The 26,846-nt window shown below is 39.1% G+C and overlaps 1 protein-coding gene across 1 annotated transcript in view; it reads right to left on the bottom strand.

The window, feature by feature from the left end:
- LOC124775040 (cullin-3) overlaps window positions 1-26,319 on the bottom strand; it is a 259,802-nt gene extending 233,483 nt beyond the window's left edge. The window contains exon 1 of the mRNA XM_047249818.1: window positions 25,995-26,319. Coding sequence (XP_047105774.1) covers window positions 25,995-26,051 — 57 coding nt within the window. The 5' untranslated portion in view covers window positions 26,052-26,319. The remainder of the gene's footprint in view (window positions 1-25,994) is intronic.
- Window positions 26,320-26,846: the final 527 nt, after the last annotated feature.

The raw sequence follows: 26,846 nt of genomic DNA, 5'->3' as shown, positions 1-26,846 counted from the left end.
AGTAGCTTGTAACGGCACAGGGTGGAATTACACATTCCATTACATTGCGAAGCGTGAAATGAGATATCTGGCAGGCAAGATTTTTTATATCGTGGAGAAGAACGGGGACAATAACGTGTGATATCGTTGTAAGGTCACAAGCAGAAATTCGGAGCCCTCATACAGTATGGAGTTGAACTCCGTATCTGGAGTTTCTTTATTACAGAAAATTGGATATGAATACGAGTTGTTTCAAAGCATCAATAAATTGAGGATCTCTAGAAAACACGTCATTTCAGCTACAATTTGTCATTAAAAAAATGCCAGAAAACTTCATATTGGTAGGTTTCCCACATTTTATGCTTTTAGTATTATAACTTTTCTGTTATGATAGTATACCATTTCAATGTTACAGCAGCACCAAGATCTATCAAGAACGCGTCATTTTGGTACAATTTGTCATAGTTAAATACCAAATAATGGCATTTGTAGCTACAGTCTTTACACAATGTACCGTATGATACATACGGAGGCGCGGCTGCCTGACATGTCCAAGCTTTAGCATAGTTGACGGCGCCGTGAACTGTACAGAGAAATATAACAAGTTCGTGTGCGGGCCCTTCAATTATTTTTTTTTTCCAAGTTTCTGTTTCCTATACGATTCAGGGTCTTCCTTATAAATTTAGTGTAAATATTACCCAAAAAAATCCATGTAATTTATTACAAATAACATTTTTGGTGTAATTCTTGTTGCACAAGCCAACTACTGGAATGTTTCCCCAGTGGCAAGAAATCAAAACATGACAGCAAGTCCACGACAGATACTGAACCCAGACACATACTCTAGTTTTTGCTATTATGAAACTTCATGCAAAATATGTATACCACTCTTTCGGTTTTATGGACTGCCTCATGTCTGTACCTAGCCGGTAAATAAACATCCTTCTCAATTACGGTGAGCGGCTTCGAAAAAAATCTCGTCTTTCATTCAAATGGAATTACCTATACGAATCTGATCCTGAAATCTATGTGATGAAGCACGTTACTTCAGAGTGATGGTAGTCAATATAACATCAAAAAGAAGGGTATTATGCGTATGGAGATAGACACTAGACACTATACTTCAACTATATTCAGTGTAAAATCGAATATGGGATGGATATTAAACGAAGTTAACGAATAACTTCTATCAAGTATCAGATCGCTGCACAGCATTCTGTAGTGTTCTTATACCAGGAATCCAATGTTCGAGCCATCGAGAAGTCCAGAACTTCTTCGCGATTTTCTCCGCACGTCTTCGGCAATCGCTAACGGAGTTAACGCAGCAATCTTACCTGCGTCCATTTTCGTAAAGGAACTGTGCGATATATGCGCCAGGTGCAGCCGAGAACTGCCGCTGGACAGCGTTTCAGTAACAAATAACGATGAAGAGCACCTTTCGTTAGATGTAGCAACCACGAGAAACGCGACGACGTGCTTCGCGATGACAAACTCGTCTCTTATGAGGACAGCTGAAGGGGGGCAGCCCGAAAGGAAAACTGCTACGGTCAGGGACCGAAATTCAGTGCCGACAGCTTTGAAATAAAAACAAGTTTTCGTCAAAAAGATGGGTTGTCACTGAAGCTGTTCAACTTATTGCTGGTCGAAGTGGTCCAACATGGAGGCACATGCTGCTGACGGTATACAAATTGGTCACAAAATAAAACATCACACGACCGTACATCACTAACCCTTGCCGATGTTATGCCACTACTACATGAGAACGAAGAAGATGCAAAAACGGCACTGCAAAATCTTGCAATAGTTGCAGTAAAAGTAGGCCTTGAGAAAGTGTACAATAACGCGAAGGTCTTGTATGCAGAGGCAAACTGGAAGATTGAAGGTCAAGCTACCGTTACCTGTGGAGAAACATAACAGGCAAGGGACGGACCAACAAGAACATAAGAGAGAGGTCTCCAACGCAGCAGGACCTACAATATGTTGTAAAGACAACCAATATAAGAACTGAAACATTATACGTCAACAATCAGAGATACTGCAACGAAGACGACCACACAGAGCGAAACAACCTGCATCCGGCTGGAGGAGGGGCAACGAAAGATCTCGACAGATGTCTGGGGGACGAAAAAGGAAGGTAAAGTCTGGATACAGGATCAAGGCATGAGCTGTATGAGAGTGCTGAATCAATTTCGAGCACGATAAGGATGAGCAGACATCTGTCGGGGACATTATGACGATGGAGAACAAAACGCTGAGAAATGGAGCACAACAGGTTTAACGAGGGAAAACTGGATGAAAGAAGTCACAGGGAACTGGGCAACAAGTGGAATGAGCTAAAAAAAATCCATACGCAGCTATGTTGGTTATGACCAGCAGTATAGTGTAAAGTCATAAGCAGACTGAAACCAGGATCAAAACAAGATCACGAAAGTACAGGGAACTAGAAAGAGCGAGAGAGAATGAGGTGGTGTTGGGAAGAAAGATGTACTGAGCACGTCACCCGCGACCCTAAACCCCTAAAGGATCGAAACGAACCAAATATTTGTCTTGCCTGAAAAAAAGAAAAAAAAAAGAAACCGTAAGCACCCAGAAGACATGGTTGGATGTCAATATAACGTAGTATATATACACATACACACACACACACACACACACACACACACACACACACACACACCACTGACGGATACGTAACCCACTAGAGTTGCCATGCCGGTTGACCATGTAAACATTTGAACATACTAACCACTATACATTTTCGCTCCTCGTAAACGCTCCGCGGCATTTAGGGTGTGACTCGGTCGTCAGATTGTTAGCGCTTTCACAATATTGATAAATGGAGAAGTGATTTAGCGTGGCGTGAAGGAAACGTGTCGTTCTGACAAGAAAGTTATTCATTTCCTTTTTTTAACTGTAGAGAAGCACATTTTATGTCAGATAGAACGACCCATATACACTACTGGCCATTAAAATTGCTACACCAAGAAGAAATGCAGATCATAAACGGGTATTTATTGGACAAATATATTATACTAGAACTGATATGTGATTACATTTTCACGCAATTTAGGTGCATAGATCCTGAGAAATCAGTAACCAGAACAACCACCTCTGGCCGTAATAACGGCCTTGATACGCCTGTGCATTGAGTCAAACACAGCTTGGAAAGCGTGTACAGGTACAGCTGCCTATGAAGCTTCAACACGATACCACAGTTCATCAAGAGTAGTGACTGGCGTATTGTGACGGGCCAGTTGCTCGGCCACCATTGACCAGACGTTTTCAATTGGTGAGAAATCTGGAGAATGTGCTGGGCAGGGCAACAGTCGAACATTTTCTGCATCGAGAAAGGCCCGTACAGGACCTGAAACATGCGGTCGTGCATTATCCTGCTGAAATGTAGGGTTTCGCAGGGATCGAATGAAGGGTAGAGCCACAGGTCGTAACACATCTGAAATGTAACGTCCACAGTCCAAAGTGTCGTCAATGCGAACAAGAGGTGACCAAGACGTGTAACCAATGGCACCGCATACCACCACGCCGGGTGATACGCCGGTATGGCGATGACGAATACACGCTTCCAATGTGCGTTCACCGCGATGTCGCCAAACACGGATGTGACCGTCATGATGCTGTAAACAGAACCTGGATTCATCCTAAAAATGACGTTTTGCCATTCGTGCACCCAGGTTCATCGTTGAGTACACCATTGCAGGCGCTCCTGTCTGTGATGCAGCGTCAAGGGTAACCACAGCCATGGTCTCCGAGCTGATAGTCCATGCTGCTGCAAACGTCATCGAACTGTTCCTGCAGATGGTTGTTGTCTTGCAAACGTCCGCATCTGTTGACTCAGGGATCGAGACGTGGCTGCACGATCCGTTACAGTCATGTGGATAAGATGCCAGTCATCTCGACTGATAGTGATACGAGGCCGTTGGGATCCAGCACGGCGTTCCGTATACCCTCCAGAAACCACCGATTCCATATTCTGCTAACAGTCATTGGATCTCGACCAACGCGAGCAGCATGTCGCGATACGATAAACCGCAATCGTGATAGGCTACAATCCGACCTTTATCAAAGTCGGAAACGTGATGGTACGCATTTCTCCCCCTTACACGAGCCATCGCAACAACGTTTCACCAGGCAACGCTCGTCAACTGCTGTTTGAGTATGAGAAATCGGTTGGGAACTATCCTCGTGTCAGCACGTTGTAGGTGCCGCCACCGGCGCCAACCTTTTGTGAATGCTCTGAAAAGCTAATCATATGCATATCATAGCATCTTCTTCTTGTCGGTTAAATTTCGCGTCTGTAGCTCGTCATCTTCGTGGTGTAGCAATTTTAATGGTCAGTAGTGTAAATGCTGACATATTTGCTTAATTAGCAAAATCAAACTGCTTAGCAACAACCCTATATCCATCCTGAGTGGCAGGCTAATTTCTAAACGGTTTTGCTCAAGCACTGCGTAAGTGGCAAAGGCTTTCGAACACAAGCAATAGCTGGCGACCAACCATTCGTTACATCTGTGTACAGGAATAGCGCTGTTTCTTTACTCATTCAAAAGTGTTCTGTTTATTTCAAGACTCCAAAATGTTCCAGTGCTCCACTACTGATTACTTTGAACTTACCTCCCACAAAGTGGGAAATCTACGTAGTTGTAATGAAACTGTTACCCGCGCATTGACTAATTTGTGTAGATGTTTTTTTAAACGTATCTTCATGAACAATCTCCTATGTTTTTTAAACGTATCTTCATGAACAATCTCCTCCTACTTCGTACGGGACCACTGAGATCAGTATTTCAAAAGAACACCGAAGTACTTTATCAAGTGTTTATCAAGTGTTTATCAAGTGTTTATCAAGTGTTTATCAAGTGTTTATCAAGTGTTTATCAAGTGTTTATCAAGTGTTTATCAAGTGTTTATCAAGTCGTAACAGATGACCTGCAGTCGCCATTCATGTAACACTGTCTGGAATACCGATAAATGATCGGACTAACAAAATCGATTCAGGATCTAATTATAACCCCGACAGATAAAATGCGTTTCCGTCCACTAGTTGGGCATCATGTACCCATAGTCTGACAACTGAAGAGCCTGTAACATGAAATGTTGCATTTCTAATCCAAACACGAATTCATTCTTTTTGAAGCGAACCGACCCCACAAAATACTAGAATAGTTGGCACAGAAAAAAAGAAAGTATTTCCCTGGACGTTGTACGTGGACCAGTTATGGATTTAAAGCTAGCTGAAATGACTGTATTCTGGGATACTGTAACCCTCGCGAGTGACGCTATGTCGCCGGGACGGCTATGGGTGCAGGAGTAACTAGCCGAGCAGAGAATGATGTGTAGATAGCAAGTAAGTCAAAAATTTTTTTTCATAATTTTATTTACCATTTCTTGGTGGAAGTCGCGGTGTATAGGAATAGCACGAACGATTGTTTGTTATTTGTGATGCAAATTTTAAAATAAAAATATCTAAAATGTATCATTTTGTAAAGCAGAATCTGGTGCACTTGCTACGTTAGACATTAGCCACGGTCGGCGTAGTACGTTTAGCGTTGAATCCCGACAGCTTGCAACTGGTGACGGGTTACACAAACGTGAGATTTGGTGACGAGGAACGTCACCGATACGAAGAAGCAGTACTATCGACGACACAGAATGAAGATGCCTCTGTGTCGCATGTCAAGTACAACCATGGTATTTAGTTTGAAATGCAGCTTACGCTGTGGTATAGAAGGTTGTAAGTCTAACCCCCACCCGAGAGTATTTACAGAACTGAACTCTCACATGTAAAGCCGCTTTCGTTATGAACCAATGGATGAGTATAGTATGGGTAATTTACGCGCTGTTTTACGAAAGGCTAGTTTTTCAGGCATCTCTATGTTTATCACGTCACATTTCCTTAACTATGTGTCTCGTACAACCACCACCAATTGAGGCTTGATACCTACGAGAACGAGATCAGAAAAAGGAAGATGCAGGCAAAGAGAGAGTTATTAAAAGAGTAAATTGCATCAAGGGAAGAAAAGCAATTAAAATGCAACAGAAGAAGACAGAGTTTTTATTTTAATTAATACTCAGTTTTAGAAGGTGTGAGGCGTGATGTCAGTCAACTAAGAAGAAAATACCGCGTGCCAACAAAAAATTACCTATAGCGAAAAGAAATGATGAGACAGGCTCGCGGAGGACAAAAATACGAAAACTATCAGAACTGACGAAAGGAAAATATGCCTACTGAAGGCAGTATTAAGGGAACAAAAGCCGAACCAAAAAAAGATATTAAAGAGGTGCAACATATCTAAAAAAAAGACTGACTCGCGTAAACACTGTAGCAGCAGATTCACTGCTGATAAGCAATCTAGACAAGGAAGTTTAATCAACTCACATCAGTAGATATGGCACAGAAGATAATCTTCATCCAGCAACTTTTAAAAGAACCTTCAGCGACAATTTTCCAATGCACTGGACAGAGGAGAAAAAACAGTGTCCGTTTCTATTAACCTTGATGCAGGGGAGAGGGCTTGGCTCATCAAGCAAGACAATGTCGAAAGTCGCCAGTAATTCTTCAACGTATTCCCAAATACGTAATGGCCACAAGTGAAGATCAAAATGTATTATTATTAATAGTAAAAATATGCAGCTATTTCATTTTTCGGACATCTAATCAGAACACCAGAGAACAGGATCATCAGGAGAATAATAGAAAAATTGTGGAATAGCAAGTGCAACTTTAAGTGGATTACAGAATCAAGGAAGATATGGATGAGCTACAAATTACATTGGAAGACCTAAGAAAAAAACTGACAAAATTAGGAAACTCACAAACAAACCAGACTGCAAATGAGAATCAACAAACACACAATAGGGTGGTTTCCGATGAAGAAAGAAGGATGAGATGAGAGTAAACTGAAAAATTCTTTGTATTAAGTTGGCTAGAGTGGTCCAATGAAGGCCGTAAAATGTAAATAATAATAATATGCAGCTATTTAAATTTCTAGCGAGATGTAAGCTCTTCGTCTAGCAGTCATTTCTTGAAAGATCGCCCCACACACGATCTCGACCATCCGGTTGAAGCCAGCGACTCTATGCCACGAAGGATAATACCAGGGTGCTGGGATAAGCCGATAGACTCATCCGAGAACTGTTTTCTTCGTCCTTCCAACAATTCGCCATGCAACATGTCCTTCCCGCTTCCATTTCAGGATCTTCCCCTTAGCGAATTTGCTTAATACCTGTGTCTCTTAGGCTCAAGTTAACACTAGAACACCCGAGATATTTTTTTCAGTATTTACAGTAGTCCTCTCCTGTGATCGTATGTCTCAACCTTCCGATAGGCGCCGATGTTTCAAATACGCAGCGACAGTGTTCGTTACCTTTTCTTGGAAAGTGGGAAGGAGGGAAATCTCCCTTTGTTCTAGCCTCCTCTCTCGACCCCACCGTATGTCAGTTCTGGCTGCTGTTCGCTATGGTAAACAGGAAGCTAGTTACGTGTGATTCGTATCTGAAGAATACGCGCAACCCTCCATGTAAGTACTCAACTTTTTATTTTCCAATATCTATCGTTAAATTTTTAACACTTATTAGTAATTTAAAGTAGCACAAATGTTGATAGTACATTTGTTCGAATCGACAGTGAAATTAAACGAAATTGTGTGTCTCAGATATGCGCGACCTTCAATGCTTGCAACATAATTATTTATTCAGTTTCGTTTCTATTTATTTCTTAGGTACTGTGGGACACAAAGAGATGTACAATTAAAACAATCCTTCGGATGCTGAAGCTGTGGTAAATGCAATTCTGCGTGATACGGACGATGAGAATGATCACGACAGTAGTGATACTAATGAGGAACAGCACGTATCGGAAAAGGATGGTGATTCAAATACGGAACTGAGTGTTCAGTCCAGCTCAGAAGACGACGAAGATGAGAATACACAATAGCCATTTCAAGCTGCTGAAAGGAAAAATATAAAAAATAATCGAGGTTTGGCCACGGAAAAAGAGAAACGACGAACAGTCAAGGACAAGCTAAACAAAATATTTTACTTCATCTGCCCGGAGTAATCGGGCATGCGGAAAACATGACTGATTCATGGAAATGCCTCATCTCTGACAATGATTCCAAGTATTGTAGAAAATATAAACAAATTTATTCTTACAATACAAGGTCACTATTCTCGTTCACGGGACGATCAAAAGACAGATACGGTGGAAATGAAAGCCTACAGTGTGACATGCGAATCGTCTGAATTTCAAAGAGTTGTGGAGGGCAGATGACTTTCTAACAGTTATGAGTATGAAAAGATTTCAATTTTCTATCCGATTTATTCGTTTCGATTATATGGAAACAAGAGAACGAAGAATAACTAGCCTCCTAGCTCCTATGACAATTATGTTTGGAGATTTCGCTGGAAACTGCCAAAAATGCTATTCACTTAGTGAAAATATCTCACGCGATACAATATTTTGCAGAAAGGCTAAGCAAATTTAGCACAAAAATTTATGCTCTGAACAACTCTCTGGTGCATTATACATATAACATGGAAATATATGCCAGAACCCAGCCAGAAGGCCCATTTAGTGTAAGCAATAAACCATCCGAAGTAGTAAAAACATGGGCAACACCCACTTTCTACAGAGGGAGAAGTACACTCTGTGGTCAAATGTATCCGGACACCTGGCTGAACATGACATCCAAGTTCGTGGCGCCCTCTATCGGTAATGCTTTAATTCAATATGGTGTTGGCCCACCCTCAGCCTTGATGACAGCTTCCACACGCATACGTTCAATTAGGTGCTGGGTTTCTTGGGGAATGGCAGCCCATTCTTCACAGAGTGCTGCACTGAGGAGAGGTATTGATGTCGGTCGGTGAGGCCTGGCGTGAAGTCGGCATTCCAAAACATCCAAAGGTTGTTCTACAGGATTCAGGTCAGGACTGTGTAGGCCAGTCCATTACAGGGATGTCACTGTCGTGTAACCACTTTCCCACAGGCCTTGCATTATGAACAGTTGCTTGATCGTGTTGAAAGTTGCAATCGCCATCCCCGAATTGCTCTTCAACAATGGGAACCAAAAAGGTGCTTCAAACAACACTGTAGGTCTGTGCTGTGATAATGCCACGTAAAACAACAAGAGGTGCTAGTCCCTCCATGAAAAACACGACCACACCTAACACCACAGACTCCTAATTTTACTGTTGGCACTACACACGCTGGCAGGTAACGTTCACCGGGCATTCGCCATACCAACAACCTGCCATCGGATCGCCACTTTGTGTACCGTTGATTGGTCACTCCACACTGTTCAATCGTCCAATGTTTACGCTCCTTACACCAAGCAAGGCGTCTATGGCATTTACCGGCGTGATGTGTGCCTTATGAGTAGCCGCTCGGCCATGAAATACAAGTTTTCTCACCTCCCGCCTAACTGTCATAGTACTTGCAGTGGATCCTGATGCAGTTTGGAATTCCTGTGTGATAGCCTGGATACATGTCTGCCTATAACATATTACGACCTCTTCAACTGTCGGTGGTCTCTGTCAGTCAACAGACTAGGTCGGCCTGTACGCTTTTGTGCTGTACGTGCCTTCATGTTTCCACTTAACTATCACATTGGAAACAGTGGACCTAGGGATGTTTACGAGTTTGGAAATCTCGCATACAGACGTATGATACAAGTGACACCCAATCAACTTACCACGTTCAATGTTCGTGAGGTCTCACGATGTCTAGTGACTACTGAGGTCGCTGATACGGAGTACCTAGCAGTAAGTGGCAGCACAATGCACCTAATATGAAAAACTATGTGTTTGTGGGAGTCCAGATACTTTTTAACACATAGTGTATCACAGCAAACAATTGCCTTACAGATCACGATTTGGTAAAGGAACAGACATCGAAAAAATTTCATACCTTCGCACTTTACGTAAAAATAGGTCTCAGATTCCTCCTGAATTCACAACAACCAGAAAGTGAGAGCCCCACTCAAGTCTCTCTGGTTTTCGCAAAGAGTCAACACTTGCTTCATACGAACCAAAAAAGTACACGACTGTTTTGTTGATATACAGCCTTCATAATAATAATAATAATAATAATAATAATAATAATAGGGAAAATCGATTAAGGGACGGGTGATCACCAGAAACTATAACTTTTTATAATTACAAAAAAGGAGTTTAAACTGCCGACAAACTGTGTATCCTTTAACGTTGCGAGAAACACGAAGCGATGGTCTCGTGTTTTTTTCCGGTGATGAACGGTGCTGGAAAGCAAACACCAACAACAATTTCAAAAGAAGAAAATATCTCAGGACTCTTCTGCAGGAGCATTGCTAAATAACAAGTGAAGCCCGTGCAAAAGCTTTACATTTTTCGCGCACAGAAGATGAACACCAAGGACAACAAGGAAGAGGTGAAAAGAAAATATGTAGGCCACATTTAGATAGTAAGAAAACGAGGATCACCAGTTTCAATTGAGAATTCTATAGACATTTTATTTGTTTACAACATTCATCAAATGTTTCCAATAACTATATTCCAACTTCTGAATAATCACATGTTTCATATATATATGGTCTTTCTTGTACACATCATTGAAAAAATGTTTACATTGATTGTGTTTCAATTTCTAAATAACATTTGTGTATTGAAAAACCAACATTTCAAACATACTCTTGTTTAAATATGACATTCGTATACGGGAAACATATCAGCACTTTAAGAAGCTGTGGGAAGAAAATGTGTGTTATGAAAAATACCTTTATTTTTAAATAAGTTAGTTACTTTGTGTTTGTTTATCCCATGAGCAATATTTATTATTATTCTTATGATAAAAATTTAAAGTTTAAAAAGAAAGTTTACTAACAATATACGATATCTATGATATATGAGCGACTACCCTTGTCCGACTACAAGGCGCACCTATCGGGAGATTAAGTGGTTAAGAGGGCATTTAACTTGCCTTGAATCTTTTTCCTGGTAACAATTTTTTTTTACGATAATTACACATTTATCATTAGTTCGCGATGGCGGTCAAATGGCTTCTTCTCGCAGAAATTCATTTTACCTAGTTTATTTGGCGATTTTGTTAGCCAACAATGATGAACTTAATAGTGTTGGGTGTACAAGATTTTGCGCATCCGTACGTATTATTAGTCAATTTGTTGTCACTAACAGTTTGTCTGGTAAATAAACGATCCCTAACCGAAGTCGTGATCTTTCTGAAACTGAGAATGAAGTAATGGCTGTTCACAGATGCTGAAGTCAGATGTGTTAATGAATGGTTTGAAAATTTGGCAAAAGATTAAACGGTACCTGCAGATACTAGCCCGGGAGAACATTAACGCTACTTACCGCTACTTACGAAAGCGGAGAAATATCACATCTGACCGTTTCTTCACCTCTCTGAAGCTGGCAAACGAGGTGAAAAAGAAGGCTACAAGCGACGTTGACACTCTGAACAGAAGTACAAGAGATGTGCCAACCATCTCTAAGAAAAGGACAAGATTTGCTTCATTCAAGTGTATTTGACAAGGTTGATGATATTACTCTAACTTCTTACCAAGGGAAAATACACAGAAAAATGTTCTCAATCTTAGTTCTACGCACTCCAGTGTAAATGATGATGCTACAGAAATGGAAACTACAGAAAAAGACAATTTTTATAATAAAAAATTCGGCGTGGATGTGGTGGATCAAATGTAAAACAAATATAGCTTAAGAGCCATGAATGGCCCCTACTTGTTTTCTGTAACAGTCAGATCTGGCTATGATCAATGCCCACACTCGCTACAAGTTGATAACTAGGTCTATCAACTCTCGACAATCTTTTACAATAAGAACTGTAGAAGAAACAGTGGTAGTATCAATCAGGAAATATCGCACTCAGCAATTCCCAACTCTGCTCATACTGCGTGCCGACAGATAAGAAGGAACATCTAAAGGTGCTAAACGAAAAACCTGCTAAGTCGGACCTCGAAAGAAAAAATTAGAAATAAAAGTTATGTTGGCAGCGTTCCTCGCAACTGACTTCTGACCAAACTGGGTGCCTATGGACTGCTGTCTCAGTTGTGCGACTGGATTCATGATTTCCTGTCAGAAAGGTCACACTTCGTAGTATTTGACAGAGTGTCAAGTGACACCTGGCATTCCCCAATGAAGTGTTATAAGCCTTCTGCTGTTCCTGATCTACATAAAAGATTTGTAAAGCAATCTGAACAGTCTTCTTAAAAGGAAGATTAGATCAGAGTTTAACGCCCCGTCGAGAATGTAGTCATTAGTGACGGAGCACCACCTCTGATTGTTTCGAGGTTTGGGAAGGAAATAGACTGTGCCCTTGTCAAAGGAACCCCACAGGCATTCGCCTGGAGCGATTTAAGGAAATCACGGATAACCAAAATCTGAATGGCCGGATGGGTATGTGAACCGTCGTCCTCCCGTATGCAAGACCAGTGTCCTAACCATTGCGACACCTCGTTCGGTAGCTCCTCTTACATTGTCTGCAGAAGATGCAATAATTTCCTGTCTCGTCAACTCATCACAAGAATTTGTAGCCATTTTGACTATTTTCCGACCGTGACTATCTCAAGAAATATGTAAATTTTTTTTAAATTACCGCTACCAGTCAGGAACTTTGTTAACTAATGTATTATTTATTTATTGCGCGTCATGTTTCGACGGAATACCTCATCTTCAGGCTAAATGGCATTACAAAAAACAATTTGTAGTCCAGAATGAGATTTTCACTCTGCAGCGGCGTGTGCGCTGATATGAAACTTCCTGGCAGATTAACACTGTGTGCCCGACCGAGACTCGAACTCGGGACCTTTGCCTTTCGCGGACAAGTGCTCTGCCAACTGAGCTACCGAAGCACGACTCACGCCCGGTGCTCACAGCTTTACTTCTGCCAGTACCTCGTCTCCTACCTTCCAAACTTTACAGAAGCTCTTCTGCGAACCTTGCAGAACTAGCACTCCTGAAAGAAAGGATATTGCGGAGACATGGCTTAGCCACAGCCTGGGGGATGTTTCCAGAATGAGATTTTCACTCTGCAGCGGAGTGTGCGCTGATATGAAACTTCCTGTCAGATTAAAACTGTGCCCGACCGAGACTCGAACTCGGGACCTTTGCCTTTCGCGGGCAAGTGCTCTACCAACTGAGCTACCGAAGCACGACTCACGCCCGGTACTCACAGCTTTACTTCTGCCAGTACCTCGTCTCCTACCTTCCAAACTTTACAGAAGCTCTTCTGCGAACCTTGTAATGTCATTTAGTCTGAAGATGAGGTCCCTCGAAACATGTCGCACAGTAATACATTAGTTAACAAAGTTTGTGACACAGAGCGGTAATTTTTTTAAAAAATTACATAACTCATCACAAGATCCCAACCAATTGCAAAATGATTTAGACAACATATGCTATGGTGCGAAAAGTTGCAACTGTCTAGACAATGTCACCTACACAATGTCCGCCCCCGGTAGCTGAATGGTCAGCAGTGACGGATTGTCAATCTTCTGGGCCTGGGTTCGATTCCCAGCTGGGTCAGGGAATTTTCTCCGCCCAGGGATTGGGTGTTGTGCTATCATCATCATCATCCTATCACCCTCATCGACTGCAGGTCGCCGAAGTGGCATCAAATTGAACGACCGGCACCCGGAGAAAGTCCTGCCCAATAGGGGGTCCTGGTCATACGATTAAATAAACCTACACAATTACTAGAAGAAATCCGATGAATTTTGGTTACACGACACATTAGGTCTACTAAAGAGACTGCTTACACTAACCTTGTTTGTCCTCTCCTGTGTAGTGTGGGGTCCCGCATCATACAGGTTTGACGGGGTATATCGAAAACATTCAAGGAACAGTTCGTTTTGTATTATCGCGAAACAAAGGGGAGTATCACGGATACGATACGTGAGTTGCGGTGGCAGTCATTAAAAGCAAAAGCGTTTCGCGTTGCGGCGATAACTTTTCACGAAATTTCAATAACCAACTTTCTCCTCTGAATGCGAAACTATTTTGTTGACGTCCACCAATATTGGGAGAAATCATCATCGTAATAAAATAAGAGAAACCAGAGTCCGCAAGGAAAAATTTAATCATTTATTGTTTTTCCCGCGCGCTGTTCTCGAGTGTAACGGCAGAGAAATAGCTTGGAGGAGGTTCGATGAATCCTCTGTCAGGCACTTAACTGTGTATTGCAGAGTAGGCATGTAGCCGCAGATGAAGAAAGGATATACAAAAATTGCAACTGAGATTCTCCGAGTATACAAAGTCTAACACTTATTATTTGTTACAGTGAACAGCTAAGCAGTTCTTTGACAACATTTTTCACCTTTGTTATAAGATGCAAAACACAAACACTGGAAATTTAAACAATTCTGTGTATCTCTAATACAACGTCACTTATTTTATATGGTGCAACATAAAAACAAAATTTAGCAGATTCAAAAGAAATAGGCCCACATAATTATTAAAAAATAAAAAAACCAATAACACAGACAATAAATACGAAACATCATTACATTTTGTAAAAAAAAGTTTAAAATGCAATAAGAACTTCAACAGTTAATTGACCTCAATTGAGCATTCACGGGGATAGCTCAAAGCTAGACATTCTTGTGTTGAAACTGCACGAATACACACTTGACGTTCACTGGCATTTTGGACTTTAAGACAATCAATTTTGTTCTAACTCCCTCCAACCTAGTTTTATACCCTGGAAAATTTCATGCTTTACCTCGCCTCTTTTATTCAATAGTTAACCAAGGTATTCAACTGCCCCTATCATGATGTTCCCATTCTCTACCAACTTACTGATGATCTTTTTGGTTTGACATGTTCACACATTATGTCCACCGTCCACGATTGAAATGTGTGCCCGATGATCATGAGAGTGGTGGGGTATTAAGAGCTTTTGCATATATATATATATATATATATATATATATATATATATATATATATATATATATATATATAAAATGCCTACATCTGAATTTTTTTAACAACAGTGGTGAGATGAGGTGTTATTACTTTCACTAAGAGGTACGCTACTGATAGTGAAAAAAAAATCGATCAAGACACTGAATCTAAGCTGTGTCTAATGACTCTTGCCTTATTCCTTTATTAGCGAAATTCGTGCCATGTCATGTAAATTCTTCTTCCGAAATCTCTTCATTATTCATGGACAGCATTTATTTTATGGCTCTCACATTGCTGCTTTGTGATATCGAGAGGCATGCTGCTTTGTGATATCGAGAGGCATAAAATGAATGCTGTCCATGAATAATGAAGATATTTTGGAAGAAGAATTTACATGACATGGCAATAATTTCACTAATAAAATAATAAGGCACAACTCATTAGACATGCAATGAAGAGTTGGTAGTTCCTATGCAGCAACGAACAAATATAAAACTTCATTAACTTTGTAGCAGGTTTCACCGTGGTAACTTGACGACGAAGTATAGAAGAAAGGGAGGAATGATTTGGTTAGGAAAACTGACAAGAGGATCTTGTTAAATGGGACCAGTCAGGGGTAAGGAAGTCAGACCACTGCACTGTTGAGTAATTCCAAGTGAAAAACTACGACCCAAACAGAAAGAATTGGTAGCTGAAGTGGAAACTGAGGAAAACATGGCAAAGATCAACCCATACGATGAAAAGCTCAACACTCCAACCAATTCAAGATGTCAAATATTCATAATTTCTAAGAGATTGTTAGAATCAGTATGACAAGTATAGCATTTTCTGAATGAATACGTAAAATTTACAGAAGTAATTAGCGGCAGGAGTGAGCCGATTTTTGTGAGCTGTGTTTGGGGAGGAAAGTAATGAATGAAGAATATGCCACTGTGGTCTTGGTGGTGGCAGCTTTCTTTGGAATCGAACATTCAGCGGACAATAATTTCGGGGATGCAAGCATAAATATATGAAGAGGGAGTAAGACTCAAGAGGTCAAGAATAGGGGAAGGAGCGAGATTTGCTCCACCAGTGAGGATGCTCTTGATATCTACTGAGAAAGATAAAGGTAAGGTAAGCGCAGTTGGCGAAAACAAGAAGTGCTTCAAAGAATTCATGAGAATATAATCCTGAACGATGTTGAGCTGGGGTGCAATGTTACCTACCTATCTTGACAAACCAAATGTGCCAGAAAACAAGAATAGGTATTTATGGGCCTTAATAGTGAGATCAGAATTCTTGAAGAGCATGCACTACAATACTGAACACCATGTATGCAAGAGCATACCTATAATTTGTGGGACAGGGAAGAAGGGGAGGGGGAAGGAGGGCCAGGGGGGGGGGGGTGAAAAATTGTATTAATTCTGCTATAAATGGAACATGAATAATGGTTATGAGAAAAATTGCAACTAGTCACTATGTTCTGCCCTTCTTCAACTGATACTTTCCTGATATGTTTGTCTGTGTGCTGCGGCAGAATGCAAGGTTGGTTTGTGTTGATTACTCATTACTGGGAGGGGAGGGGGCAAATACTACTGCTCTCTGCCTGGGTATGTCTAAGCAAGTGCAATGGAAACACATAACTGATCCCAGATCCTGTAAATGAACTAATGAAGAATCCACTAAGATCATGAGTAAAATATTGTATAGCTCCAAGTCGAGGGTAATATTCCAGCACTTACAAGAATTATAAGATATTAGCAGATTGTCTATTGAGGCAGTTACATACAACTAACAGATGAACGGACAACTGGTTCAAAACCCAGCATCACAGGAGACACTTCCACAAAAGACATAAAAGACTGTGCATGGAACATATGCTACTGTGCTGATCTGAAAAATATACAGTGAATGGGGGTTTGTACAAAAATTGGATGAACATTACAAGTAGCAATCTGGTCTATTTGGAATCTTGCAATGCTTCAGTAAAAGCAACGCCACATGGCAAACAAAATTTCTAGGAAATGGTACTTGCATATTTGCTTATCTTACTGCTGGAACTGCTTGCACATTCACAGTTTTTTTTTCTTTTTTTCTTCATGAGTGTTTTACGAACTAAGGGACTAGATAGAGTTTATAGATCAGTGCTTAAAAAACAAATAAATATAAAGGTGCCCTGAAAGTCAAAATGTGGGACACTGTCAGACCATGGTTTATAGAAAAGCAATTTAAGCTGAAAACATTACAGTGCATTAAGGTTTGTTTCTTCCATTGCGCTGAACTGAGAACGGAGCGTGTGCCAGAGGACTTGACCAGCCCCACAGTACGATACATAGGCTCAAGGTGCAGTTTGCTTAATAGACTCATGCAGAACCACAATATGCAGCAAGTGAAGTATCACAGCCAAACATTAACAGATGAACATTGGTGCTTAACAAACTGCCAACGTCAAGGTCGTTAGAGCCACTGTGCAAGTTCTATCAGCATTCCAGCATTTTTCTCAGGGATAAACTAAGTCTAGATGGTTGAACGGAGAACTGGATCCTTGTTCTTCAGATTGTGATTCCATCATATTCAAGAATTTGCACATGGAAGAGTTATAAGCAAAAGTAGAGCTATGAGGCGAAATTGCTCTATCATATGAAAAGTGCATGCAAAAGTTTCACTGTTTTTACAGTTTTCCTAGATTTATATACTATCAAAACATTCCTATAAATATTGGCTATATGTGCTTTCTCTTTTTCGGCAACACAAGGTTTTGTTAGTGTTTCTATAGGTTAACATACAGCTTGCATAGAAATTTAGACATTAAACAGACAAAAATTTGTAAATGTTTCACATATTTTTTTGATTTAGTTAACTGCTCTTCTTAGGATGCCTTTTCTTGGTTCAAATAAAAAGTTGTTCTACCTTGATGATAATTTTCCTATCACATTATTTTATGAATTTCTAGAACTTTTTACATTTACTAAATACTAGACTCGCTTATGAAAATGTGTGTCTTTGACCTATTAAAAACATTTACTGAAGGGAAAGTTTTGCCTATGAATGGTGAAATTGTAGCATATTTGAGATGCTTTTCCAATTTGTTGTAACTACAAAAATCAAGCCGAGGGGGCACCAAATACAATGACTGATGTAATTGTTTCTTTGACAATGTTTATTATTATTATTATTATTATTATTATTGCAGAAAAATCTATGTTCTGTATTTTCTTCATTTTTGTGTTCTTTCAGGGCGGATATCAATAACACAGCCTTCAAGTGTGAGTATGTGCTTCAATTGTGACCCAAGTTTCAAAATAAATGTATCAAAAGTCAACAGTTATAAAGTAAGAACTTGCTCTTTGATAAAAGAACGACAAATATGGAGGAAAGTGATGGAAAGAAATAATATGGATAACATAGAGCATTTTGGATATCAGATAAACTCTGCACAAGCAAAGTGTCAACCGTTCCTGAATACCTATGGATAACCTATTGACTTGTGGGCTGGCCATTAACAAGTTTTGAATCAAATTTTCCTTTTTTATACAATATAGTAGAAGACTGCCCCTATTAGTAGCAGCAACTGCTCCATCACGCACGTAAGTCTGCCAGACTTGTTTGTCTTTGTACCACTGAATAAGAATGAGTGTGAAAAGTTTTCCAGTCCAATAGGACTGAATACTGCTGTTACATTGCTCCACAGCAGTAAGTGAAACTGATTTAATTCAATTATGAGTTTTATGCCAGTAACTCAAGAGTTCAAATTCAAGTGTGTAAAAAGAATCAGTGGGGCAATAAAAATATTACTTGGATTGTGCCAGTGTTACATAAAGACAGGAACACTTCTGGATCATAATATATTACATAGGGTAACAGCAGATTCAGGTCTTACACACCAAGAATTGTATTAAATTTAAGAACAGGAGAAGATCAAACTTCAACATTATACTTAAAAAGTAGAAAAGAAAACATAACATCAGTCACCTCTGGGGCTTACTTTTACACCTACATCTGCATTGCACAAGCTACTTTGCGGTATGTGGCAGAGTGTATTTTGTGCACCACTGTCAGTTACCCCCTTTTCCTGTTCCATTCATGAATATTTCATGGAAAGAACAATTGCTGGCAAGCCCCCATGTGGGCTCTAATCACATCTTCATAACCATTTCACAAGATATACTTAGGAGGAAGCAATATATTTGGTGACTCTCCTAGGAATGTACGCTCTCTGAACTTTAATAACAAACCACACCAATATGCAGAATGCCTCTCTTGCAGAATCTGCCACAGAATTGGTTAATCACCTCTGTCATGCTTACTAAATGAACCTCTTAAGTCTGGCATAAACTTTACTCATAATTAATTTTATGTAGTTGTTCCACTTCTAACTGCTCCATATGCATACTGTTAGGCTGTTCTGCAATTACAATTGTCATAGTATAAAGGGTTTTTCTGTGTATGTATTCACAATGTGTTACATTTGTTTATGTTGGGTGTCAATTGCCACTCCCTGCAGCAAGCATTGGTCCTTTGTGGATCTTGCCATTTTCCCCTGCAATATTCTAGCACTGTGACTTCTCTGTATACAACAGCATCATCAAAAAGCCTCTTCTGGCATCAACTACTAGGTCATTTATATAGAATGTAAAAAGTAATTTCTTTATAACACTCCCTTGCGGCATGCCCAAATTTACTTTTACGTCTTAAGATTTCTTTCTATTCAGAGTGACCTGCAATGCCCTGTGTCCCAGAAATTCTTCAAGCCAGTTACACCATTAGTCTGCTATTTCGTATGCCCATATTTTGCTCATTAAACAGCACTGTGGAACTGTTCTGAATGCCTTCTGGAAGTAAAGAAATATGGTATTATTGGTCTCATGGGTTTCATACAATTGTTGTTTTCAGAAGCCATTTTTGTTTCTACTGACGAGATTTTCGGCCTCTAGATATGCCATAATTTGTGAGCACATAACACATTCCAAAATTCTATCTTTGAGCATCTGTTCAACAACCCTTCTTGAAAATGGGAATGGCCCATGCCTTTTCCCAATCACCAGGAGCATTTAGCTCCTCTAAAGACAGACAGTACACTGCTGTTAGATGAGGGGCACATTCTTTCAGGTATTCTATGTAGAATCATACTGGTATGCTGTCAGGTACAGTGGCCTTCCCTCTGTTGAGCAATTGTAGTTCTTTTCTATCCCATGGTCACTTACATCAGTATTAGCCATTTCATCATTGATGTAATGATTTATGAGAGACTCTACAGCATAACCTACCACCATGAGACAGATATGGAAAAAAGAGTTTTAGTATTTGGCCTTCTACACGTCATGCTCCATTTCAATTCAATTATGGCCACAGAGTGTCCAGATAGATGGCTGTGATCCATTTACTGATTTAATGGAGGGCCAAAACTTCTTAGGATTTTCTGTCGTGTCCGTAAACAGAATTTTACTTTCATATTCGTTGAACACTTCACGCATGACTCCATACACCAATTTTGGCTTCATTTGGTTTTTGTCGATCTGCGAGGTTTTGGCAGTGACGCTCTCTTTGTTTTCACAGCAGTTTTCTAACACGACTGTCAACCACAATGGATCTTTTCCATCCCACACATCTCTGTTCAGCACATACCTTTCTGAAGCTTATAACACTCTTGAACTTTCTCCACTGATACTCAAAGCTCGAGATGAAATTTTTGTGCTGATTGCTCAGGTTAATTTGAAATCTGTTTCTTGATCTTCCTAAGCAGACAGGTCTTCACACCTTTCATTGCATTCGTATTTACAGCTGTTTTCATTGATGTTGTTACAGTCTTATGATCATTGATTCCCTGTTCTACATTGACTGAATCAAAAATTATGCATTTCTCTGTCACCAGCAGGTCTAAGATGTTATCTCCATAAGTCAGTTCTCCGAACTTTCTGAGTTTGCCTGGTGTGGTTTATGACAACCACTGAATATACACATTGGTCACATAAGGATTTCATCCCAAGATCTTTCCAATGACAGTCCACTGTGTTAATCACTGTGTCAATTTTCAGTGTCAATAATGATTATAGTAAGGAACAACAGGGAGTATGTGATGAGGCTTGATATAACAATTTAGAATGTATATTTTATACAAACTGTAAACTGTCTGAGAATATTTGCTGGATAATGAAACCACAAAGTATGAAGCTACGCAGTGTGACTGGATTACACACACACAAAAGAAACAAAAAAAGATATGGCTATACAAAACACGAAATTAAAATGAAATTTTGGAGAGAAAGAAAAACAGTTAACTTAGAAAGCACAGATGGGGAGCTTCCTATGTACAAAATTAAGTGCAGCTACTAGGAACACATCAAAGATCTCCACAAGGTATAAGAACTACCCTGAAATATTATACGAAAGATCAGTTGATATGGGAGTAAAAAGAGAAATCAGTGTAACCAGAGTGAGAGATCACTGAATGGTTTGACACTAACAGACCAATAGGAACCAGAAACAAGCCTTCAGAATTACTACACACAGATAGAGGTACAGTAACCAGGTGGTTCTTTCAATTTTTCAAACTATGAAACAGGTATCATAATACCAGACACGAAGCATTGAAGTACCATAATATCAAAGATGCAAATAAATTTGAAAATGTCTGACAACGAGTGTCTAACAGTGTGCTGGAAATTTTAATTTAGGGTAATATGCAGAACACAATATAACAACTGAAGTGCTTGAAGAAGATGAGTCTGTCTTCAGTGAAAGTAACTGTGCCTGAGAGCCAAATTCAACCTCATATTTAGCAATGGAAGAAAGAATATACAGAAACCAGTGTACTTTTAAGCCATTTATACACTTGCAGATATTCTTCAACTTCCTGATAGCAACCATAATATATAAGAAATATTGAGAAGAAAGCTGTTGAAGGGGACGTATTACCTACAAAGATCAGGTAGTGATGATAAAGCTGGAAAACAAAGTATTAAACAAAGGGTTAGTATGCTTTTGTTCATCAGCCATGTTTTTAATTGTTACTGTTGTGGTCTTTAATGTGAAGACAGCTCCCCATGGCAGTGAATATCTATATCCTGCAAATCTCTTCATCTTTGCGAAGCTACTGCAACCTACGTCCATTTGAAACTGCTAACAAAAAGTCAATCCTCGGCCTCCCCCCGCCCCCCCCCCCCACCATGTCATGAACTTTTTTTCTCCCAAAATTGTTTTAGTGCCTATTAATCAGTTATCCAATACAACCATCTTTGTTGAATTATGTCAAAATAGCAACTAAGAAAAACTTCATAACAGCAAGTGCAAAACAGATATTAATGTTAAAGTTGCAGACAATAGAACCCCCCTACGACTGATTGGACCCCACGGGGAACCATACATATTGTCTCCCTTGACCCCATGTCACTCTTGTGGCATATCATCACATAACCTTTCAAATTATAGGTTCAAACAGCATTGACACAAGCAGAATCATGGTTAGTGACAAAATACAAATTGGAATATTCATGAATAAACATGCCAACACAGTGTGAAAAGAAGATCTGCAACCTTCTAAACAATGATGTTATCTTCTAATTGACTGGCACCAAAACACATGCACACCTGACTAGTGACAATATGGAGATATTTGTAATTTTATACAATAGGCCTACAGGTATCGGCCTTCTGGGAATGAGAGAAGATGTTAATAGTACAGAAAACCGTGTCACACCTGGCTCACTTACTAGCCTAACAGAATGTAGTCCTTGCAAAGCAAAACTACAGTAGGCAGTAATCTATCACAACATAAACAGGAACACGAATTATATGCAAACAACTGCACGGAATGAATCTGAGTAGAAGATTTGCCCAAAAAATTAGACTCTAAAAATTAAAAAATGAAACACAGCAAACTGATCTGTTGAGTGAGGATGTAAGAGACTGTGTAGTGATTCATTCCTCAGTTGGTAGCATCAAACTTTGCTACCTAATTTATCACTTTTTAATGGGAGTAGGCTATAATGCTACCACCTGTTTTCACTGTCCCTCTATTTCATTCAATACACAACTTTGATGATAAAAACACTAAACTAAACTCCACATAGGTTCATTATCACCATTGGCAATACACATTAACAGACCATAATTTGCATGTCAAAGTAAGACGAAAGAATTAAGTATCTTAACATTTCAGCAATTATGCAAAGTGGTTTTTCCAAATTGCATCTGCCATTTATTAATGAATACATGGCTACATTTTGGGGACTAGTGTAGCAGGGGATACAACCCATCAGCTTTGAACAATGACATCACAAGTCGCCAAATGAGAAGCGATTCTTCTTAGTGTTGTAGCTCCCTTCAGTAGCTGATAAGTGTTTTTTGGCTTTTTAAAAAAAAAATCTCACGAGATAGAATAAACAGATCCACTTTATTAAGCAATCAGTAAAAAAACGAAACTGAAACATAACAGCAAAAGCGAAAATGGTAAACTGCTCTCTGGCGACTTGTGACGTCATTGTCCAAAGCCGATGGGTTGTATCCCCTGCTACACTAGACCCACATTTTGAGATGTTCATCTATTACTATAAATGATAACATCACATTTCTGAGTCGAAAATCAGGTATGAATGATGCATTCATTTGCACATTGTTCTTAAAATATTTGCACAAATCACAGACTTTTTACAAAACCCACTCTCAAAGATGTCCCACAAAACAACGTGTAGGTCTCCCTGGGACTAACTGACAATGACTAAGTTAATAAGCCCACAATTTCTTTTTTGGTGTGGATTATTACACAGTCATAATTATTTTCCTTTTAGGTTATCAGGTAATATAGGATTGCAACAGAAAGTTTATAAATGTGTCTGTTTAGTAAAACTGACATGTTCACTAGAATGTTATTCACTAAATCTACACTGATGCAAAGATCATTCGTGATACAATCCATAAATCTATAAACTTAGAATAGAGTCAATGCTGTCAGCTGTCATGAACAACCACATACATTTCCTTCACTAAAATCTTTATGAAGAACATCACATTCACAAAATTACAAAAAAAAAAAAGGGGGGGCCCTAAGATTCAATGAACCAGTTAACTCGTACAAATATTTTGGTGTTACAATTTATTGGGATATCAAATGCAGTAATTACATACACTGAGTGCTTAGAATTTGATGCTGACCCCCCCCCCCTTCCACTGAAACTTCATTTGACAGACTGATATCTGGCATTTCATAAGGTCTAGCTTTGATTGAAAGGTGATAATTTAGTTGTGAACTGGCAAAGTCTACGAATATGAATGCAAGATAAAGGTTATGGGAATAGACTGACCTGTGGCAGAGCCTAATATTTACATTTGTGTCATATTTAAATGCTCTTTGCCATATTTAACACACTTTTCATTATGTAAACTAAAGCAGCACATTAAATTTGGAAAACAGAGATTACATAATGGACAAGTTTCCAAGTAGTATTTTGATGTATATTATGCACATATATCATACATAAACTATGAAAAATCAAGAAGGGTCCACTATGTAACAAGTGTCAGGCTTCTGTTCACTGGTAGGATACTGAGAAAACTCAATCAGTCAACAAAGAAGATTGTTTAAAAAACACACGTGACACGTCCTAGACTACTGCTCAAATGAGTCAAACCCATACCAAATATGACAATCAAGGGACACTGAATATATATGAAGAAGGGCAGTGTCACACAGATGCCGAAAAACATTGCCAGGGAAAGACAGTAAGAGATGTACCTATCCACAAACCTGTAGCTACGAAGTTTCAAGAACCACCATTAAGTGAGATATCTAGAAATACACTACAACCCTACATGTAAGGCATCCATAAGGATCATGACCATAAGATTAGAGTATTACAGGTACACATGCACTGAAGCAATCATTCTTTCTACGGTCCAAAAGTGAATGGAATAAGAAGCAGCTCTAAAAATGTCACAAAGGGAAGTACTCTCAGCCACACGCTTCACACTGGTATATAGGGTATAAATGTAAATAAAGGACATATGGTTTCACAGAATCAGTTTTAAAGATTCAAGACAAAGTATACAGATATGAACTTCAAATTTCCTGAAAGCCCAATCCAAAATGTTGTAATGTGGTACCAAATGTGTGATCTAATTCAGTTAATTTAAACTAATGAAAACAGCATCCTGTCACATCAGGTAGTTGTTACCCTTACAAGTAACAGGAATTGTGCTATATATAGCAAACTTAAGAATATCATATTCACCACCTTGACTAAAGGTGTTCGGTTCCCATTTAATACACTGTAATTCTGAACATTTTATGAGTTTTTATAATGGAAAACAAATATAATGAACTGACTTTTTAAATAGTGTGGGTTTGCTGACTTCAACATGTCAACTACATCAGATTTACTTACCTACAATTCATTCTTGTTAAATTTCTCATATTTGTTCAATATAAATTCATAACTATAAGGTGTTGCATTTTTATGCACACAAAAATTTCTTACTTCAGAGTACATCTATATCTATACATTTTGTACAATTCACATGAATAATGTAGTCAGAAAGACATCATGATATTGCAATGAGCAAGTAAATTAGCCTACTAATTTTAATGGAAATTTGTGCTTTGGCACCACACAGTACGTGTGGTTATCCTAATTACTGATACCACTTTCTGAACAACTTTTCCATGATCTATTATAACAGAATGTCCTGAGCTATATATATATATATATATATATATATAACTGCACATAGACAGTTTGCAAATCTTGTACATTGAACACAACTAAACTATACTTTTGATCCTATTTGAGGTTTCCCTTTTAGTTGTATGTCAACTGATGATACGTAGTTTTGAAACGTATGTCCAAAAAAAAGTAAAGTAATTTCATAACATAACTAATAATTCGATTACTACCGGGTAATCTTGGAAACAAAACACCACGTAACTTCTTGGATCTAATCATCGGTAATCAGTTTTGCAGTAAGTCAATTCGGTATCCTTAAGAATGTGTTACTTCATGCTTCATCTGAAAGGTTAAGTGAACTGCTACTATGCGGCAAATGCAAGAAACGCACATACGGCTATGTTAAGAAATATAACTGAGATTTTTTAGTTAAAGGTTATAACTCACCGGGAAAGCTCTAATTCTCATCTTCCCCTCCTTCTTCGGAAGCGCACCTTTCATCATTTTGCTGGCTTTCTTTAATCCTCTTGTTCAACAACACACACTGTCATACGACAAGTCGCAACTTCCTTTTAATAACGATGGCGGTAGCTAACATTCATGAAATAATATATCCGTTCTAAAATTTTTGATGACTGACGTACAAACGCGTTTTGGTATCAAATACATTGATTACCATCAAAACTTTTACTGCTCACATACACTGCAGAAATACTGCCAATGTTTTACCCCCATACAGAACCTGAGATATTACATCAAATAGAAAAAGTAGTTCCCCATACGTACCAAAGAAGTAACAGTGTAATATCGACACCAAACCGTTACCAAAACCTGTAGTCACAGGCACGGGAAATACCTGATGCATTCTTATCAAAGTCAAATTTTGTGCATTAATGTAGCTGGATCACAGACTGCCATAGAAACTACTATGACACGATGCAGAGTCCCTATGACTTCATGGATGTTTGTAATTTGAACGTGTACTGCAATGTAGTAAAAGCTAATGTAAGCAATTAAATATTGCCGCAGGTTATGAAATCAAACAAGACAGAATTACTAGGAACTATTATACTTAGTAGATGAGGCGGTTGTAATCATATGATATATTTTGAATGTTTTTCTCTATGCATCCTAAAACGGGAAGCTATCGTTTTCCTGATAACAAGTAGCGTAATTGGAAATGACTGTGCAGCTGCCTGAGTTTTCGTTGTCACTAGCCAAACAGAACAGGTCACGTATATACTCGTGATGCTCAAGAAAGCAGTCACATCAGATATTTTACTGTCTGAGAACAACCTG

The sequence above is a fragment of the Schistocerca piceifrons genome, chromosome 2 (assembly GCF_021461385.2).
Source record: "Schistocerca piceifrons isolate TAMUIC-IGC-003096 chromosome 2, iqSchPice1.1, whole genome shotgun sequence".
Classification (NCBI taxonomy): domain Eukaryota; kingdom Metazoa; phylum Arthropoda; class Insecta; order Orthoptera; family Acrididae; genus Schistocerca; species Schistocerca piceifrons.
The sequence above is the reverse complement of the archived record's forward strand: the minus strand, read 5'-3'. Positions and strand labels throughout refer to the sequence as shown.